Genomic DNA, 20429 nt, shown 5'->3' on the forward strand with positions numbered 1-20429 from the left:
GGACACTCTCCTGCCCTGGGTTTTAAGTAGTTCAACAGAACTGGTGGGACCGAGTCACCGCGGGATTGACTGGTGCTGAGTCTGGACCATCAGTCATGGAATTCGGAGTTGGGGATGCCTCAGACGTCTCCGGAGAGACTTTGTCCCCGACCCCACATGCCCCAGTGCCTCCTTTGCAGAAATAAAGCAGCATGGACAGAACTGAGTGGCCGTGTCCCAGGCCCGGCCGGGTGTGCAAGTCCCTCACGTGGGGCCCTCATGGCTCTCTGTCCCGTTCTTCCTCCCTTGCACTTTGCACCAGGAAGGGCAACCCCCAGAACTCCCTTTCCTTCGGGCAGCATGGCTCCGGGGGCACCCTGCATCCCTCGCTGGCCCCAGCGGGAGCTCAGGCAACCGAACGTCCTTGGGTCCCTCCGCCGGCTGCAGAGGGGCTGTTAATACATGGTCACTCATCCTGACAAGCACAGTGAGAGGCATGGAGCCGCCCGGCAGAGTGCAAACAGGCTCCAGCGGCCTCCCAGCTTGCCCAAGGTTACCGACTCACAGGGGGTCCTGCCCATGCACGCTCTGAGACCGCAGCCCCTCAGGTACCCTAGGACCTAGTGTGTCTGCTAGAGGTCAGGCTCTGGGTTCTAAGCCTCACTCCCTGAGTCCCTTCCTCCCATGCAGAGGGACCTGACTTGGCAGGGAGGTGGTCCCCAGGCCCCTTCCCGGCTCCACACTGTGGGACTCTGCTCTTACCCAGAGTGCACTGCCCCAGACTTCCTGCGCCCACCCCGTCAGCCTTGGGTCTGCATCCCTGGGAAGGGAGCCGTGTCTGCTGAGGGTCATCTTGGCACCAGCCATGTCACTCCACATCTTTATTCAGCCTCGGAACCACTCCAGGCATTCTTACTCGCTCTCTGCCCAGAGAAACAGGTCTGGGAGCCCATGCGAACAGCCAGGACTCACTCCGCAGGGGTACTCCCTCCACGGCTCTGTGCTGGCTTCTCTGCTGTACTGCTGTTCCCGGCACCCTGGTTCTCCATTCTGGAAGAGGTTTCAGCGGAGGGAAGATACACGCTGTGATTTAACCCAAGCCGCAGGAGAGGTGATGGTGCTGGGGTGTTCTTCCGCCTTCCCTCCCTCCTTCCTGGGAGGGCTGTGGTGCAGCGGCTGGGGTGCTCTGAAGCCCGTGGGACCTGCACTCCCCTCAGCTGGCGTGGCACCAGCAGGGACCTGCAAAGACCTCCCACCACCCAGAACACACGCGTTGGCCAACCGTGTGGTCCTCTGGGCCCTGTGAGCCTCCCCTGGACTCTCCAGCTCCCTCTAGACTCACCCCTGACCCAGCCGCCCCTGCATTCGGTGTGAAATGGAATCAGAAGAGGAAGAAGAGCAGTGAGTGGTTTTCTTCTCTCTTTTCTCCCCAGTGCAGCAATGGGGCTTTGGCTCAAGGGAAGACAGAGGGTTTCTGCTTTATCTGCTCGCCTACCTGCACCCTTCTCTCGTGTTCTCTCCTGCGTGTAAAAGGTTTCCACGGGGCCAGGTAGCACGGGCTCAGGCTCCGGCCTCTCGCCTAGACACCCCGAGGTCTGGGGGCTCCCCAGAAAGCAGTGGCCAGACTGGGCTGTGTCCCTGCACCCCCAGGCCAACGCTCTGTGCTTCTCGTCCACACGCTGTGCTTCCACTTTGGGTTTGCTCGCAGGAAGAGCTTTTGCTGCAGTAAAGCGTGTGTCGCTCCTCTGGTTCTGTGTCCCAAGGACCTTGAGGCCAGAGAGCGAAGTCACCGGCTGTCTCAGCCCGTGTCCTCGGCTGCTAGCCTGCCAGAGCGTGAGCAGGTTAACTTAAGAGTCCTCGATAGGAACCCGGCCTAGATTAAAGTCTGACAGCATTTTTAGGTCTTACTCTCAAACATGGGAGACTCATCCATGTTCTGCGAAGACAAACGTGCGTCTTGGCCTGGAAAAGAGGCTGGCTGGGGCTCTCGCTGCCCCGTGAGAGGATGACCTCGGCTCGCGGAGCCCGCGGGAGCGGCGTGGGCACTGAGAATGTGCGAGGCTCCCTGGCGCTTACCTTAGCCCCTTGTGCCATCCCGTTTGCTGGTATCAGAAGTGCCTGTGCCAGGTACGGCGTGATCCCAGCACAGCCTCCCTCTCAGGAGGAAATGCAGAACACAAGCAGTCTTGCTCACTGTTCGCAAGCAGCTGTCGGTCATCGTGGTACGTGTCCACGCTTGGCTCTCACGTCCCCGCCGGGCGATCACAGGGGTGCTCCAGCGTTTCCCGGGGTCACTGTGCTCATGTTTTCCTCTCTCTTGCAGCAAGTACTTTGGCTGCAGCAGCCCCTTGCCTTCCTGGTCACACTCTTCCCTGCTCAGGAGCCAGCCGTGCTGTGGCGTCAAGAACCCTCATTAGCTGTTTCCCCTTCTACACTGATCCAGAAACACTGGTCTTTCCGGACTCAGAGCCAGAAGGCCTGGTCCTGGTTGCTCCAGGAGGACGGGGTCCCTGGGCTCCCTTGTCTCCTCCTCGGGCTCCTTTCCCTGGAGCTGCATGGCCCCTGGCCTGGCAGCCCCGCGCTTCCGCCCACCTCACAGCCTGAGCTGCTGGAGGCCCCTCGCAGCACCTTGCCTGCCCTCCAGCCTCAGTAGGAACGAGTGGCCGTGGGTGCCGCAGCGTTCCTGGACTCTGAGAGCTGGTTTCCCACCTCATTCGAGTAAAGAGATTTACGTGGAAGTCAGAGGTACCAGGAAAGGCCAGCAAAGGCAGCCGAACCCTGGAGTGGCTTTTCCACCTAATAGGAACCAAAGGACACAAAGGAGGACTCGAACCACTCCAGGGATGGGGTCCCATCCAGCTGCGGCCCTCCCTCCCTTGGCTCCCACCCGCAGGTAGCCCGGCCCGTGGGGGTGGGTTCTGAAGCCAGGCCCCTCATTCATGTCTTCGTGGGGAAAGTCTTGGATGTGGGGCACGGGGCTGAGGGTGCATCCCTGGCCAGTGAGCAAATCAGACACTGGACACCCTCCTTGCTGGCGCTGTGGGTCTGATGAGGCCCCCAGTGTGGAGTGCCATGAGGGACCAGTGGCCAGCATTCTGCTGCAAAGCCATGCATCCATGGCGGGAGCCTGGCACCAGTGTCTCCCGGGGCTCATGCTTCTCAACGGGTCTGATTACCACACCTTCCAGGGAACTCAGGCCAGGGCGGGCTTGTGGCTGTCACCAAGATGGTTCTTGCTCTGCCTTATAACCGCCTCTGAATTTGGAGAAGCTTGCAGACGTGGGAGCTGAGGTCTTTCCGTTGTGCTGTTCATATGTCCAGTCACTGAAAGGAGTGTGGGACTCACAGCCACAAAGCTGCACCCCGGGTCTGAGCCACCAGTCACGTTGACAGAGCGACCATGTCATGCTCAGAAATTTCATCCTGAGACAAATGGGAAAATCTCACTGTTTGTCCCCAAACTCCAGAATATCTCCCCATTCGCTGCTGCTCCAGGCAGCGTTTCTTTCTTTCTCTGCTGTCTGCGAAGTTCCGTGCCTTGTATTTCATGCAAGTGGGAAAACCTACTTGCAGAGTAGGAAAACCTCTGGCAGTCAGGTCAGCACAGAAGGCCATAAACCCCCCAGCAGGTGGCAGTGGCAGCCCTGGGAACATCCGGGTATCCTGGGGGGTGGTTTGGGAGCCACTCCCTCCCTACTTTTCTTCACTGATGGTTGCCAGAGGATCCTGCTTTTCCCCTAGTAATTAGACATTTGGAGGACAGGCTGGTCAACCCGTCCTACCTTTCTGCATGTATCTCAGGGTTTCGAATCATTCATTGTTTCTGTAGAACCTGTCACTGTCTTGCCTGCGTTCATAGTCTCTTTCTCTTTTTGTGCAGGAAAAGCAATTCTCATTGTTCTTGGTTTTGTTCTTGCAAAAAGATGGTGCCTGACTCTAAATTCACCCAGTTTTCTGTGGCAGGGACAGCTCATTCTTCTCCTGGGGGCCTGGCTTACGTTCTGGCCAGTGCATCCTGATGGATGAGATTCTAATGCGGTTTCCAGCACTTGTCTTCCTCGCGCGGGGAGAGGCGTCGAGAAGGGGGCAGTCACTGGAGTTTGAACAAAGGCAATCACAAGTGAACCTCCATCCGTGTTTTCCTACCACAAATACCTTAACCCGGGGGATATTGTTTTGGCTCAGGAAGAAAAGTGATTTTCTAGGAAGCACAGCAGCCCAGAATTCTATAGCCCGCCCCAGCTGAGGAGCGTCGGGGGACCTGGCTATGCTGTGCCTGACATTATCAGGACACGGTCCCTTTGTGTTGACTCTGGGTGACTCTGTCTTGTCCCTAGAGGCAGTGCTTCCCAGCCTGGTTTCTGCTGACACAGCCCACGGAGGGTTGGAGGCCTGTGAATTCACTCCCCAGTTGCCCTGCTCCTATCCCCTGTGCCTGGCCACTGTGGGGCATGCAGCTGGTTTAGTGCCCTTTGAGGAAATCTCAGTGTCTTGTTGTTTTGCAAGGATGCTGATGTGAGCCAGGAAACGCTCCTGGTCTGGAGGGCTGCTTTCCTGGGGACCTGGGGACTCAACCTCAGTTGCAGGCCCAGCGCGGCTTGTGTTCCTCGCCTGAGGTTCACAAAGCATGGTGCACAAGTGACTTACACAGCAGGGTCAGATGTCCTCGCCTTTCTGGAAATCTGGGAAGAGTTCACAGTGCCATGTTCCCTCTGAGACCCAGGGTAGGTCCGCTCCCTGCCTCTTCAGGCTCCCAGCATGGCCTCGGCGTCCCTCGCTAGTCCTCCCAGAGCTGCAGTGCGCCCTTCCTGCAGGGACTCCAGTCACGCTGGAATGAGGGCTGCCCCTCCTGCAGGAGGACCTCCCCGTAATCTGATTTCATCGCAGCATGCAAGTTGAGTTTCCAGAGATCTTGCTCACGGGTGCCTGGACTTAGGACTCCAGCATGGTTTTCTTAGGGACAGTTTAACCTGCAGCTCATGTTCTCCCTTGGCTTAGGGGGAAACAGACACCCTCTGTCTCCCCTCCACCTGCTTCCAGTTTGGAAAGATTTTCTTCAAGGTGTCCCCAGCCCATTGACCAGCCTCCCTGGGACCCTGTCCTCAACACTGCCCCAGATTTGTGTCCCCTTGGGCCCAGCGCACAGCACCCACTGTGCCCCTGGAGGCAAGGGGTCTCCCCCACCTCCTCTTCCTCTGCCTCTTTCAACCTCTGATCTGCCCCCGCACAGCCCAGCAGATAAAGAAATTGCTGCTCAGACATCTGCCCTTGGGTGGCCTATACACCTTTCCCTGAGGCACATGTGAGACCCCATGCAGGACTCAGGAGGGAGTGAGGATCCAGAGTAACCTCATTTAAGGTCAGATCCTAGCTTGGCAGTTTATTTGTTGAGTGACCTTGGGTAAATGACCTCACCCTGCTGAGCCCTGCTTCCCTTACCTGTGCAAGTGAGGCCACAAGGAACCCGCCATGCATGGGGGTCATTGCGATTAGGTGGGGCGGTGTGCATGCAGCTCTCAGGGTCTATGAGGTCAGCGTCCCTCAGGGTGGGTACCTGTGGAGTTGTAGTTGTGCTTTCTGCTTATGTTTGACTTCACTGCCCGTCACGTGATGATCGGTCACAGTAGCCATCAAAAGCCCAGGTCTCCTTTCTCATTTGTACAGATCCTACTGCACGGATGGTACCGTTTCTGTGTCATGGGTGGTGGGCACGCTGGCTCAGGACAAGGGGAGGCAGACGCCGTGGGGTGGCTTGTGTCTGGTCAGGATTTGAACCTGGGCATGGAGTGGCTGTGGGGGGTCCTGGATCCCCGGCAGTCCCGCCCTCTCCACCCTGACCCCTGCTCTGCCGACTGGCTGCTGGCCAGCTGCTCCTTTGTGTCCTCTCCTGCCCACAGCATCGCGGCCAGCACTTCCCAGATTGGTTCTGGTGCTAGGAGCACAGGGCACTTCTTGCAGAATGGCCCAGTGGCTGGGACACACCGTGGAAACCTTCGAAGCATCTTTGTGAGCGGAAGACGTGGCGGTTTATTTTCCGCATGTAACGTAGAGCCGTGCCCACGCTCGCAAGCGCACCATGCAAGCCCTTACTTCTCATCCATGAGGATTTCTGAGTAGCAAGAATGAGAAGGCACCAATGGGATGGAAGTTGGAGGGTCAGAATACTCAGTAGGCTAGTTTTGTCGTGGAAGGAGAATCTGAACATGGCCCGACACCCTGACTGCATTGACCTGGGGTGGGGTCTGATGGTGGGAGGGTTGGCTGACCGCCCGCAGGGGCAGAGCAGACCCACGCCAGCGGGACGCACTCCTCTTCATCCTGTACCTCTGCCGGCTTCCCCTTTCAGAGAAGATGCCCCAGTTCCAGCAGGGTCTCCGGCCCGAGGGAACCCTCGTTCGGAGAAGGTTTGCAGACGCGAGAAGGCTGACACATGGATCTCTTTGTGCTTTGTGTCTCCCCTGCGGTGGTGAAGGCCCTCAGAGCTCAGTCACTGCAGAGATGGAAGAGCTGCCTCATCAGAGCCCCAGAGTCGCCATCAGCCATCCCTGCGGCCAAGGAGGGCAGAGAAGCCGTATGTGCCCTACGCCCTCCCCGTGCTCCCCGCGGCGGCCCTGTGTCTCAGCCCCTGCCCGCCTCACACTCCAGCCATCACAAAGCTGCACACCTGTCCTCGCTCTGCCTGGGTGCTGTGTATCTTTGTCCCCCTCCCTCAGTGTGGTGGCCCCACGATGACATGGAGCTGATGCCCCCTCCCAGCCCAGGGCAGCTGCGCAGTCCTGATCCTCACCCATCTGTCAGCTCGGACCGGAGCAGCAGACGCCAGGCTCCCTGCAGCCTGTGGAAAAGCAGAGCCCCAGCCTCGTCCCCGCCATTTGCTTCCTCGGTGGACACATATGTTGGCCTTCCTTGTTGCTACAGCAAAACAGAAGTGGAAAATACGCCATGCTCCAGGACATTCACTGACTTTCCCTGAGCGAAAGACAAAGTTTCAGGCTTCCCCTTGGAAACAGCTGGGACTTAGGCGTGGAGGTCTTCTCTCCAGCTTCCTGGAATCGTGACCCAAATGCAGAGGAGACAGGGAGTTTTCTTTATTGGAAGCCTGCCGGCCACTGATGGCCAAGACGGTGACGTTGTGTGTGTCTGAGCATGGCCTGCGCCCCTGCTCCTGAGGCCGCCGCTCAGACAGCATGCTTGGTGCCTCGAGATGATTGGCACTGGCCGCTCGGAGCTGCCGGCTTTCCCACCGCGTCCCCAGGCTCCCCAGCCCTGCGCAGAGCAAGCTTGCCACAGTTTCCTCCAGGTCTGGGGCAGCACTTCCCGGGTGTCAGGATGGTCTGACTTGCGTGGGACCCCCACCAGGTGGCGCTGAGCTGTGTGTTCCCACGGGCTCCTGGCTGAACCCCCAGCTGGTGGTCTGGGTACTGTAGCTGGAAGCATGGGTCTGGCGGAAGGCGAAGACCCACCGCAGCCACCACGGCCACCTCATTCTCACACTGGCTCTTCTGGCTGCTGCCAGGCAGCCATGGGGCATGGGGCCTTCTTCCAGCATCTGAGGCCACACCCTCACATTGGATCCCGCCCTGAGACTCACCTGGAGCCCCAAAGACCTTGCTGAGCCCAGGATCTAGTTGGGACTCACCAAGCCACACTCCCTGGTGACACCACATGTCGGCAGGATGGAGGAACCGCTATCGTGCTGCTCAGAGACATGGAGACAAGGACCATGGCAGGTGGGCGAGTGCTGGTGGGCCGTGGATTGGGAGTGTGTCCCCAGAGATGTTCCGTGGCCCCAGCAGAGGGGAAGTGGATTTTCACGTGGTGGCATTTGTGCATGTGGCCTGGTCACTCGGGCTGCAGGGGCCCATTTCTTGGGACCCCTGGGGGTCGTCTCTGCTGTGGTCAGCCCGAGGCTTGGCCCATTTCGTGGCTCAGCCTGGACGTAGTATTTGTCACATCAGCTCATGTTCCACTGACAGGTACCCAGCCACTGGGTGGCTTTGACCCAGGCGACAACCTGGCAGTGTGGGGCAAGCAGCTCCCCGGCACCCACACTGCAGGTGGACGGCCCTGGTGCGCAGCTCTTGGCTCCCGCAGGACGAGCACTAATGCACGGGGCAATGTACCTGTCCCCACTCCAGGGTGACTCCCAGGATAGTTAGTGGCCTCGGGCTGTAGGACCCCGCGTGCTTCCATCCTCACGGCACGCTCTGTGTTCGTGAGGCGCAGACTCCACGGGCTTGTCCTCCTCTGTCACCCAGAGAGAGATAGGTCCGTGGCTGGGGACTAAGGCGGGCGACCAGAGGGTCAGGCCAGGCCTCCCCCGCAGGCCTCCCTTTCAGTCCTCTGTAGGGACTCGCCCGCCACTGCCAGACCACCCAAAGCTCTGCTGTGTTCCCCCTTGGATACCTATGGGGGCCAGTCTGTTCCCTCGGGAGCTTCCTTCCACCCACTTCTGCTGGCCCATCCCCGTGCCAGGAGCACTGGCATCCGGGATCTCTGAGCACCGTCCGCACCCACCCGTGTCACCCCCTCAGCTTAGTCCTAAATAGCATCCCCTCTGCTGAGATTTCTAGGGGCTCCGTGTGGCCAATTCAGGTGTTGCTTTTCTGCTGCCAGCTTTCTTATTTGCTGGGAGCCACCCTCCTCCCCAAAGTGCTCTCCTTCCTTGACTCCCGTGATGCAGCCGTTCACTCAACCACTCGTGCCCCTGACTAATTCCAGCGTTTGGACCGGGACCCTCCCTCCTCAGGGGAGTTTGCCCCATGCTGTGGTTTTATTTCTGTGCTCTGAGTCCAGAGCTTCAGGTGAGCTGTGGACGCTCTCCACAGCTGCCCCATCCCACATGGACACTCTCCCCTTAGTGGAGACAAGCCCAGGCAAAGCCAGACCTTGGTGCCCACTTTCCAGCAATGAGCAAACCCACCAGGACAGCCCTTCCTGGCACGTAGCTCCACTATCAGGCACGGAATGTCAGAAGTCTGGGAGGCACCCTCGGTACCAGACTCCAACCCTCAGCAGTCCTGTTGTGTGAACGGACTGATGTCTGTCTCATCCTGTGTTCCTCACGGTCACTGCCCCAGTCCTGGGCCAGGCCCCCTCCTTCCTCACCTGGGTGTGGCCTGAACCACACGACAACCTCAATGCTGCTATCCCTGCTCCCAGTGGGCCATCTCTCTCAGGGGTACCCATTCCTGCCCCCGACGGGCTGTCTCATGCAGCAGTGCCCGTCCCTGCTCCCGGTGGGCCATCTCACGTGATGGTGCCTGTCCCTGTTCCCCGAGTGCACAGCACACACAGGCCAGACCCTGGGCTTCCTGCCCAGCCACCCCTCCACCCCCTCTCTGGACCTGGGGCCACCATTCCTGCCACTCCTCCTGGCCCCGCTGGCCCTGTCCTGTGCCTGGCCCTCTGTCAGGATGTTCCTCCCAGCAGTACCTGTAACCAGCTCCTCCCTGCTCTGTGGGCATTGTGTGTTCGTTGTGCAGTGATGGAGGTGCCCGAGCTGCTCATTTGCCCACACTGAGGGAACCAGCGGCTTGGTTTCTGTTTTCTAACACAGTATAGACTGATCGCTGTACAATACTTGATAAACATGGGTTATAGAGAAAACAGAAAAACAAAGACCTGGTGGACGTTCCCCTTTAGATGATTAGATATGATGGTATTAAAATTGTATTTTAATAGAAATGGAAAACATGGGTGGCTCAGTGGGTTAAAGCCTCTGCCTTCGGCTCAGGTCATGATCCCAGGGTCCTGGGATCGAGCCCCACATTAGGCTCTCTGCTCAGCGGGGAGCCTGCTTCCTCCTCTCTCTCTCTCTCTGCCTGCCTCTCTGCCAACTTGTGATCTCTGTCTGTCAAATAAATAAATAAAATCTTTAAAAAAAGAAAAGAAAGAAAGAAATTGAAAACACTCTTGGATGTTACAACAAGGTCAACTTGAAGGTCAGATTGCTACAGCCATTTCTCATTGGTTCCTCGTGTTGTGGACTAGAAGCGCATGGTCAGGGTGCCTGCATTGGGCTGAGGTCCCATGGGCCATGGTGGAGACTAGCTGCTCCCCTGTAGCCTGCTCTCTCCCAGGCATCCTGCACCAAGAGCCCCTCTCGCCTGGGCTACGTTGCAGCCAAGGTGGTGGTCAGGCTTCGCTGACGGCAGCTTCTCCTGGCTGTTCGACTGCCCCAGGGGAAGGAGCTCCAGACCTGCCTGCAATTCTGGGGCACAATGGGGAGACAACAGCTGAGTCTTCAGGGGGGCCCTAGCAGTTTCCTATCTCCATTTGCTGGAGCGAATCTGACCTTTGGAGTTGGGGTCTGGCTGGAGACCAAACCATGTGGCCAAACCATGGTGTCAAGGGCTCTGGAGAGAAGCAGGCCCAGCAGGGTGCGTGCAAATGTGCACTACAGTGTATATCTGTGATTGTGTTTGTGTATGTGATGCGTGGAATCCTAGTGTGTGTCCCTACTGTGTACATACACGTAATCACTACACATACACACATGGTATGTGGATACTGTCTGTGCATGTGTGCCTCGTGTACACATGTTGAATCCTATCACGCATGTGTGTATGTGCGCATGCTTGTGTGTATACGGTATATATGTAACCCCTGTGTATATGTTCGTATTGTGCCCATGACCCTGGAACAGATGTGCTTATGCATGTACCGTGTACACATCTATGATCAAAGTGCGTATAATCTACCGTGTGTGTGTGCGTGAGCATGCACGTGCAAGAGATCATAGCAGCCAGGACATCCCAGGAGGCACCAATGTGCCATCTGTGAGCCTGAGGTCCTGGTCTGCCCTTGCTGTGATTCAGTCCAAGTCTGGAGGTGGAGCACCAGCGTCCCCAGTGTCCAAGGATGCAGGAGAGGCTGTGCAGAAAAAGCAATTTCCTCCCCCTTTGCCGTTCTGCTCCATTCTGTTTGGGCCTTCTGCACGATGATGATGCCCCCACACCAGGAGGGCCACCTCAATCTGTGACTCAGATACGAGTCTCCCCCACGGACCCACCTAACAGACCCAGAAGTGATGCTTTACCTGCTGTCGGGGCATCCTCGGCCCAGGGTCCCCACATCATGCAAGGGACTGGGACACATGGACCTCCCTGCGGGCTCAGTCCACCCACAGCCTGTCTCTCCTGCTCCTCTTCCTCATGCCTGGCCCCATTCACACCCTCGCGCATGACACAGGGATGCTGTGTTGGCTGTCTCAGCAGAGCCTGTAACCACCTGATGTCCCGACCCCAAGGCTCACAAAGTCCTTGCCTGTAACTCATGATTTCTGGAGCTGTACGAGACATGGAGGGAAGCTGCCTTCCAGAAGGGTATCTGTTCGCACCACCGTGGGTTCTGAGACCCGGTGGGTGGACCAGCAGGAGCTTTGGGTCTGTGGTTGCTCTTTGACTAGCAGTTTCCAGGAACCTGTGGGTGGTTTGCAAAGCTTGCCATTTGCATGAGGCCCCTGTGGTGGGTGCTGCCTGTCCATGTGGACGCATCTGCCTCTCGGAGGGATGGAGAGGAAGGGCCCGCAGCTGGCTGGATTATGATTAATGCTTCCGTTGTCCATCTTGGCTCCTGACAGCGCACAGGCAGGGGGCTTCCTTGCCCCAAAGCTCATGGTTACTCAGGCACGATTGTCAGAGATGGTGCAAGCTGTGAAGGGAAACACTTCCTTTTCAGGGCGCGTGCGTCTGCACCTGCCGCTGGTGTCGGGACTGAGGCTTCTGCCAGGGGGTGGCTCACACGTGGCCTCAGAGCAGATGCGGCTATGACACGTCAGTACGTGCATGCCGGTGGGGCGGGGGGAGGGTGTCCCAGCTACATCAGGACCTGGTGGTTCCCAGCTGGGCCACTCTGGGCATTTGTGTCTTGCTGCTTCCGTGTTCTTGCCAGTCCTCATGGGCACCGGAGGGGTGAGGAATCACTTGTTCTCCTCATTACGTGGGTGATGTAGCTAAAACCCCAAAAACCCAGACGAGCTGCCCAGCATGCCAGAGCTTGTCAGCTCTGAGCTGTGATTTGCACACAACTCTGGGAATGTCCATAGCCCATGCTTTTTTGTGCCACACCGCCTTGGTTTCCCTGCTGGATGGTTCATCTGTTCAACTTCGTCATTCTGTAACACGTTGTGGGACCCTATGCGTCCAGTTTGATGCAGTGATGGGGTAGTCCTTTGTCCTTGAGACCATGGCCAGGAAGTCCTGCCGTGACCATGGCTCGCTGGGCCTAGGGAACATTCTGGTAGTTTATGATCCTAGTGGCTCTGGAACTTGCTTGGAGTGCCTGCTGGGAAAGAATCTCATGGGCCCATGTGTCCCTGACCATGGAAAGGGCCTCCCCTAGGCACAGTGCTTTGCAGTTCTGGGCTGTGGGCGGGGGGGGGGGGACGCAGGTGGAGGTCCCAGTTAGGCTGGTCTCACCGCAGATGTGGATGTTCCCCTGGGCAGCTCTGGCAAGGCGGCGTTCACTCCTCTGCCTACAAGTCGGGGCAGTATTCCTGACCCTGCCTGCTGGCTCCTGCAACCTCAGGCCCCAACCGCGACCTGTACTGCCCTGCAGGCTGCCTCTCCCAGGCCCCCGCTCAGAGACTACAGGCTGGGCCAGTGGGGAGGCTGGCCCTGGGGTCCCAACCCCTGTGCCCTGGGACTTCCCAGGTGGTGTCTGAGTTTCCCTGGGCCCTGGCTTTTGCAGGCCAGTTCCAGCCTCTGCTGGGGACCCAGCAGCAGGACCACCACATGTGTCTGCACTATGGGAGGGGGCCTGCCGCTCTCTGTCAGCACGTAAGCAGTCCCCGCAGGCGTTCCTCTCTCTAGCTTCTTGGCTCCTGGCTGGCCCTGGCTGCCCACTCACGTGATGTCAGAACAGCCCCCAGACTCTCCTGTCCTATAGGTGAGGACACGAAGGCTCAGCGGTGAGAGGCCACTCAGCAGCCAGGCAGGTCCCATGGGCTTCTGCTTCCCCATCTCCGCCAAGAGCCTGGCAGATCTCACTGCCTGTTGTTTGCAGGCCTGGAAGAGGGTGTGAAGGGGCCTCTCACCCCCACACCTGTGAGCGGCTCTGTGCCTGGGGACCCATCTTTCTGGTGGGCCCTGGGGCTCCCTGCACACATGGTCTGCATGTGGGGGCTCCCATGCGCTGGGTGGTGAGCTTCCACGGATGTAGATTTGACGAAGGCCCTCATAGAATCTGTGCTGTGTCTCCTGGGGATGTTTAAGCAGATTGGCGGCTCTGAGTCCTGAGAAGAAACTGGAAATGACGATTTCTTTCCCCTAAAATGGAAAATAGAAGAGTTGGAGAAACCGTAAATCGCGGAGGATAGGATAAGCTTTCACTGTACTGGGAAGAGCGTCAAGGCCGGGAGAGGCTGTGTGACCTCCGTGAGGTCACACAGTGTGTGTTGGCCGAGCCAAGCCCAGGACCCAGGCTCCTTCCGTGTACACCACCTGCTGTCCCGCAGGGGCCAGCCCGGGGTCTGCATGCAGCCGGCAGGGTTGAGCCTCATGCCCTGCAGGGCCCGTGGGGACCGGGATGGGGACACCCAGGGAGGTGGACAGCCCCCATGTTGGCTGCAGCAGAGTAGACTGGGGCTTGCTGCTCTTGTCATACCAGCTTCCTCTGTAAATACGCTAATCTCACCAACCTGGCTTTTGGGCGGGTGACACGTGTCATTAACACAGTCTCTCGATGGCGTCCCCGAGACACGCATGCTCTCCGCTGTGGGAGATGACGCTCTGCTTTACCAGGGGCTGCCGGCTCTGGCCGCCTGTGCTCAGTGTGTTTAGCAGGTTCCCGGTGACCCCACGGGGGAGAGGTCTGGTGGTGCACGTCCAGACGCCCCTTCCTGCTGGTTGTGCGTCCTGACCGGCCAGCGGGCGGGCCATGGTGCTGACGCTGCTCTTCTCCCTGTCACCCCAGTGTGCCCGCTGCCTCCAACAGTGACTCATGGTGATTTCGTCTGCCACCCGCGGCCCTGTGAGCGCTACAGCCACGGGACTGTGGTGGAATTCTCTTGCGACGCCGGCTACAGCCTCACCAGCGACTACAAGTACATCACTTGCCAGTATGGGCAGTGGTTCCCCTCCTACCAGGTCTACTGCATCCAGTCAGGTAAGCACGGACCACCTGGCCCATGCCGCGCTCGGTGGCCACCGGCCATGTGCTCCCTCCAGTGCCAGGGTCAGGGACACGGTGCAGAGACTCCTCTCCGTGTGTGCCCGTCCCTGGGGAGGAGGGACAGCAGCTTCTGTCTGCCCCCAGCCTGTCCCTCCCGGGGGCAGGGACCTCAGCCGTTCTCTCCTGTATAACCCAAACCCAGCCGTCCTCTCCTGTGTGAGGACGTGTGTCACAACCCAGAGGATGGCATCTCAGGGAACACCTGGTCTCTCAGATGAACGCCCAGGACCCTTGCAAACATTGGTGCTTCTTGGCACATAGTGAATCCCTGGCCTCAGGAGTCCAAGGTAGTGAGTGGGAGACAGAGACCAGGCACTCAGCCTCCCACCGTGTCCCGCACGCCCACCCCTGCCCACTCACCCCAGCGTTTCCTGCCACAGCAGTAGTGATGGCCATTGTCTGTGGGGGCAGTGCCTCATGACACGGGGCCCTTGGAGGCCCTTGGATGGCAGTGGGAGTCCGAGCATGATGTGTTCGGAGGTGGCGGCAGCAAGGGAGGATGGTAGGGGGCAGATAGGGCAGCCTGGGCTGCGGGGGTGGGAAGTGCCTTGGAAGGTCGTCAGCTGCCCCTTTTGCAGGTGTGCTGATGGCCAGAGGCGGTGGAGGGCGAGGGCCATGGCGTGCTCACCCTGCATCCCTCTGTCCCTTTCTTCAACCTTTCTGGGGTGCATTGCAAGCTCACTTCCCCGGGGAGACGGGCTCACCCTCCCCCGCCAGAGAGGCAGGAGTGTTTCCGGCTGGGCGCCCACTCTCAGCCCCATGGGGAACACGCCCCTGAGGGTCCGTGGGCACCAGCAGAGGCCACAGTGCCAAAGGAGCGTGGGCCATGGATTCTGCATGTGGGGAGCCCCCAGACGCATGTGATAAGCATGTTGTTTCCCAGATCATCGAGCACGGGGACACATGGCCACCCCAGTCCCGAGGGCTCACACGCCACTCTGTTCTCTCCCTGGCAGAGCAAACATGGCCCAGCGCCCATGAGACCCTCCTGACTACGTGGAAGATCGTGGCATTCACGGCGACCAGCGTGCTGCTGGTGCTGCTGCTCGTCATCCTGGCCAGGATGTTCCAGACCAAGTTCAAGGCCCACTTCCCCACTAGGTGAGCGCTGGGCTCTGGCGCTTTGGGGTGGGAAAGGCGGGGGTGGTGGTGGTGAGAGCAGAGGGTCCCGGATCAGGCCAGGCAGATGGGGGAGAGCTGGGAGCAGGTGTCTGGGGCCACGTGGGCTGGATGGGACTCGCCTCCCTGTGAACCCCGGGAGCTGTGGGGTATGGTGAAGGGGTGCACAGAGTCAGGACTGCCATCATGCAGGGCCCCCTGCAACCCCATTCCCATCCCCGCAATGTACATGGGGACCACAGGACGGATAAAGTTATGGACCTAATTAGGAGATGCTGTGAAGATGCGTGACACAGCAGAGATTCAAGAACAGCCTGTCTGGAAGTCTCTGGAGGGCGACATGGTTCTGGGTGAGGCATGGGGGAGGGGCAGGACCTGCTAGTCCTTGCCTCACCCATGCACGGAGATGCTTGGGGCTCATGCCTCTGTTGTCCCCATGGCCATCACAGAAGAGCAGTTCACCAGGAAGCAAGTACACCAGCTCCTCCGCGACAACAGGGCCGTCACCATAGCTGCTTGCCGACCTCGTTCCTGGGAGAAGACGTTGCCGGGAGAGCCAGCAATGAGTGTGTGGCCATCCGGAGGCGGATGGCAGTGCCCTGGCCACCCTCCCTGACACCAGCTGCCTCCAGCCACCTCCCTCCACGGAGTCCTGAGCGTCTTAGGGCTCCTGTGCCCTTGCTGGCCTCCCCTCGGGGAATTCTCACTTCCAGAAAACATGTGTCTTCGCACACGGGACACTGTCACCCCCAGAGCTGTGCGTGCCACCCATCAAAGGGGGCGCTGGTAGTGGAGAAGGAGTCTCTGATGAATCACCTCCCTCCCTTGCCTCCAAGGGAGTCCGGACAGTCACTCCTGCTTTTCATCCCCAGGAGGGGCTTCAGGGTACCCGCTCCACAAGGGGTCTATAAAGTGACCCCAGACTCTTCTGCATGAGAATCTCTGTCTTAGAGAACTCCCTGGTTTGGGAAAAACCATGCTCCACTGTCCGGGTAGAAGACCACATTCCTCGGAGCAAGCCCGCACGGATGTGGGCCCTGGAGAGCTGCTCAACCAGCGCATGGAGGGGCTGAGCGCTGTGGGGGCTGTGGACAGGGCGCGCCCCGGAGGAAGGGGACTGGCTCGTCCTGGGCATGAAGACAAGAGCCAGCGGCTCTCGAGGGCTGGCGGCGAGCTCGTCTTTCATCCCCGCCTTGTTTTCCGGGAGCATGGGCCTTGCTTCTCACTCTCTGGAAGTGCACCCCACGTTTCTGCAGACTTGGGCCTGGCACTGCCCTCCTCCAGTGCTGCATCCAGACACGGCATTTCCTTGGGCTTCGGAGCCCCTGCTGCCAGCACTCTGCAACGAGGGTCTGCCCGCCGGACGCCCGTCTTCGTTCCTGGTTGGTCTAGTCCTGGCGGCAGCACTCGCGTGGGGGCCCCACAGAGGAGCCAGTCCACTGGCCGCCTGCAGCCACTGGGGCCCCATGGGGACCAGAGAGGTGTAGAGAGGTGGTCAGACGGGGCCTGTGGGATGACAGAATGTGCAGGGGCGAGGCCAGCAGCTGGAGCCACATGGGGGACCCTCCCGGCCCCACAGAGAACACGGCCCCTGCCGGTGGCCCCGTGTGGCTCTGGATCAGGAGGCTGCTGGGTCGGGGGTTGGAGCTGGGCCCACATAACCCACCGGTCAGGCAGTGAGGGAAGTCTCAGAGCTTTCCTCTTATCCCTTTGACTAAAATTGTGAGCAAAATGGCCTCAGTAGCACAGGGGGTCCTTTCCCTGGTGGGGCACGGGGTCCTGGTTTCCTGTCAGTCTGTGGCATCTTCTATGCCCAGCAGGCTCCACAAGGGGTCCTCTGGGGGCCCAGTAGACGAAGGCCAGAGAAGGGAAGGAGGAACCCCAAGGGGGCACGGGGGCCCAAGACCGAGGAGGCCGCTGCAGGCGGAATGTGGCCGTGGGCCAGAGCGCTGCCGTGGGCCGGAGAGGGCCCAGGAAGGAGGCTGGTCCTTCCGCAGGAGCTCCGTGTAGGCTCTCATCGGGGGCACAGAGGGCACTGGTGGCCTCCATCCAGGGGACGTGCTGTCTGATCTGTGGACACTGCTTTCCTTCACCCAGGGGGCCCCCGCGGAGCTCCAGCAGTGACCCAGACTTTGTGGTGGTGGACGGTGTGCCTGTCATGCTTCCATCCTACGACGAGGCTGTGAATGGAGGTATGAGGGCGTCAGGCCCAGGGTACCTGGCCTCCGTGGGCCAGGCCTGCCCCTTGCCAGTGGACGACCAGAGCCCCCCAGCATACCCTGGCTCAGGGGACATGGACATGGGCACGGGGGGGTCAGAAGCCTGTGACAGCGGCTCAGCCTCCTCTGAGCTGCTCCAGAGTCTGTATTCACCTTCTGTGTGCTTGGGGGGCACGCACCCTGACAGCGTGGACACGGGGGCTGGCACGACAGGAGAGACGGCGTCCAGCAGTCCGGGCATCGACATTGCAGATGGTGAGTGTTGGCCCCGCACTCGGCGCCAGGCCTCTCTGCAGCCTGAGCCACTGCTTGTTGCTCTCTCTGTGTGTGTCCTGGCCATCCAGAGTGGGAGGGCTGCGGGGGCCAATTCTTGGTTTCATAGTCTCCACGAGAACCAGGATGCCTCCTTCCCTGTTCCTGCTTTGGACAGGGCTCTGGGGGTGCTCAGAGACGGTCACCATGCACATGAGCAGGGGCTGGGTATGTACAGTAGGGCGGCCCCGGAGAAGCCTTATACAGGAGGGGCGCTCTCAGCAGGCGGGAGCTAACAGGCACGTGTGCTTGGCTGTTCACAGCTAATGGGGAAGAGACCCAGCTGTGTCCCTGGGGAGGCATACAGCACACGGTGCACGCAGGACCATCTGTCCCGCCGGTGGCCATAGCTGCCCGGAGATGGCTTCTCTCCTGCATGCCCGCTGTCCCTGTGTCCCCACATCCTGCCTTTCATCTGACTTGACTCCGAAGGGCACATGGTTCAAGTCTTTCAACATTTCATATTTCATGAGCTAGGTGTAAGATTTTCCACCAGAGGAGTGGTTTCTGTGATTATTAACTGATAAGTGTAGAACTTAACATTTTCTTTTCACTGACACCAGGAATCACTGATATTGTAGTCAAGCTTTTAATCCCCGATGCTTGCGGCTGAGTTAGTAACTGTCTGTCCTCTCCCAGAGATCCCGCTAATGGAAGATGACCCGTGACCAGCAATGCCACAAAGATTCTCCTGTCCCTGCGAGGATGGGAGCCACGCCCCTTGGAGTGAGGCCCCAGGGGACGGACTGTGGCGCCGTCGGGGGGTTTCCAGCTCACCTACATGGAGACCGTGACTCGCATCATCCATCTTGGGCTCAATGCTGCGGTGGGCACTCTCGGGGAGCAGCGACCAGGGGGTCTTCACCCCTGGTGAAGGGGTCTGGCTATCCCTGCTGCAGAGTGGGGCGGCTCCACACATGTCCCCTGGACCCCGCATCCCGTGACTTGTGCTGCGGCCACTGCCTGCCGCCTTTGCAAGCATGTCCCCCGCCGATTCGCCCTGCGGTCTGCTCCACGCAACACGGCTGCCGTGTGGCAGGCTCTGGGGCACGTGGGGGCTTTTCCTTAATCCGACACAGTACTGGATGCGTGAGAGAGGAATGGAAGGACACAGGCAGATTCTACTTCCTGGAACCTCATCCACAAGTGTGGTTGAGCAGCCCTGAGCCGTCCTTTGGTGAAACACGGTCATTTTCTGTGTCACGGGCTGGTGCACCACCGTGCTCTGGGTGTCTCGTGTTCGGGACTTTGTGGACGGTCGGATATGCTCGGACGTGTCTCCTGGTGGACAGGATTACAAGGCAGCATTCAGCTTGGCATCTCAAGGTGTCCCTTGACCGTGTGTCTCGAGAGTTGCAAGTCCCCTCCCAACGCCTGTTACGATGTAGCTCCCACTCCCAGAATGCAGCCATATGTTTATTTTCCAAAACAGAACCTGTTTCTGTAAACATGCTCCTCCTCCAAATAAAGTATGAGGCTGGGTTTTTTTCTTTCTGTTTCATCTGCGAAGTGTGCAGGCTGGCCTCCCGGCCCAGGCCACTACCCCGCTTCCCTCCCACTCCGGGGCCGTGTGCCTCTGCCGGAGGCCCACTGGTGCTGTTTCTGAGAAAATGATACAGAAATGTCTCCTCGAGCATGCTGATCTGTGGATTTGATGTCTGTCCTCCTCTGGGCTGTGGGTAAATAGAGATAAAACTCTGATCCATAAAATTCTCCATCGTCAGCGCACCAAGCTGGAAGCTTGGTCTAATCCTGTTTTATCCTGACACAGACTGATTGAAAGTTAAGTTTGAAGCATGGCTTTCATAGTGGAGCAGGACAGGCCCAGGAGGGGTGGTGACCCTGAAAACCAGGGCTTGAGGCAACGGCTGTGAGGGGCTCCTGAGCCGGCCTGAGCGGAGGGAGCATTGCATGCACGAGGAACAACGTTTAATTACGGGAACTTCTGCACAACTTTGCACCACAAGGTACACAGAACGAGCTGGTTTTCATGAGTGTTTGTGCTTAAAAGTCCCCCTGCCCACCAGGAGGCAGAGGGCGTGGGCGGCTGGGGGTGCCAGGGTCCACTGTGGGCTGCCTCTTCCAGGCAGCTGCCCCAGGGGCCAGGCCTTCCCCATGCCTGTGCCTGTCCTCCTTCGCGCCTCCTCACCACCCCCAAGTGGAGGGCATGTCTCGGAGACCAGCTGGCGGGCCCCTCACTTTCCGGAAGAGGGCAGGTGGGAAGGGGGCAGGTCTGGCCTTGCCTCCTTCTGGGAGGTGTTCTCCTCCCAAACTAGCGAGCAGCCCCCTGACCCCTGTCAGCTGAGCACAGGCTGCCCCCCAACTCCTGCACCTGGAGTTAGGTAGTCACACATCCGGGCATTAGAGGCAACTGTGCTGGAAGTGTAGCAGCCGGTTGCAAAGAGATGCCTGCTCCTCGGTCTCAGTCTAATGGGATCCCCTGGACCCCCTCAGTCCCCTTAGCTTCTGGCTGTAGTCTCGCCCACAAATGCTGCTTGCTGTGACTTCTCATCTCGGTGAGGTTGTGTGGCGGAGAGAACACCTAGGACATCCCCCACACGTCCTGGTCCTGGCTTCACATGAAAGTTCAGGAAGGCCCTCTGACTCTGACACCCTGGGGACCTG

The 20429-nt window shown here is 59.2% G+C and overlaps 1 protein-coding gene across 1 annotated transcript in view; it reads left to right on the forward strand.

The window, feature by feature from the left end:
- Positions 1-19286, forward strand: part of SUSD4 (sushi domain containing 4) — a 77455-nt gene extending 58169 nt beyond the window's left edge. Inside the window, 4 exon segments of the mRNA XM_045076678.1 lie at positions 13897-14088; positions 15111-15255; positions 17371-17747; positions 18444-19286. Coding sequence (XP_044932613.1) covers positions 13897-14088; positions 15111-15255; positions 17371-17747; positions 18444-18472 — 743 coding nt within the window. The 3' untranslated portion in view covers positions 18473-19286.
- The last annotated feature ends 1143 nt before the right edge of the window (positions 19287-20429 follow it).

Source organism: Mustela putorius, unplaced genomic scaffold (assembly GCF_011764305.1).
Source record: "Mustela putorius furo isolate JIRA1106 unplaced genomic scaffold, ASM1176430v1.1 tig00000179_pilon_pilon_pilon, whole genome shotgun sequence".
Lineage (NCBI taxonomy): Eukaryota > Metazoa > Chordata > Mammalia > Carnivora > Mustelidae > Mustela > Mustela putorius.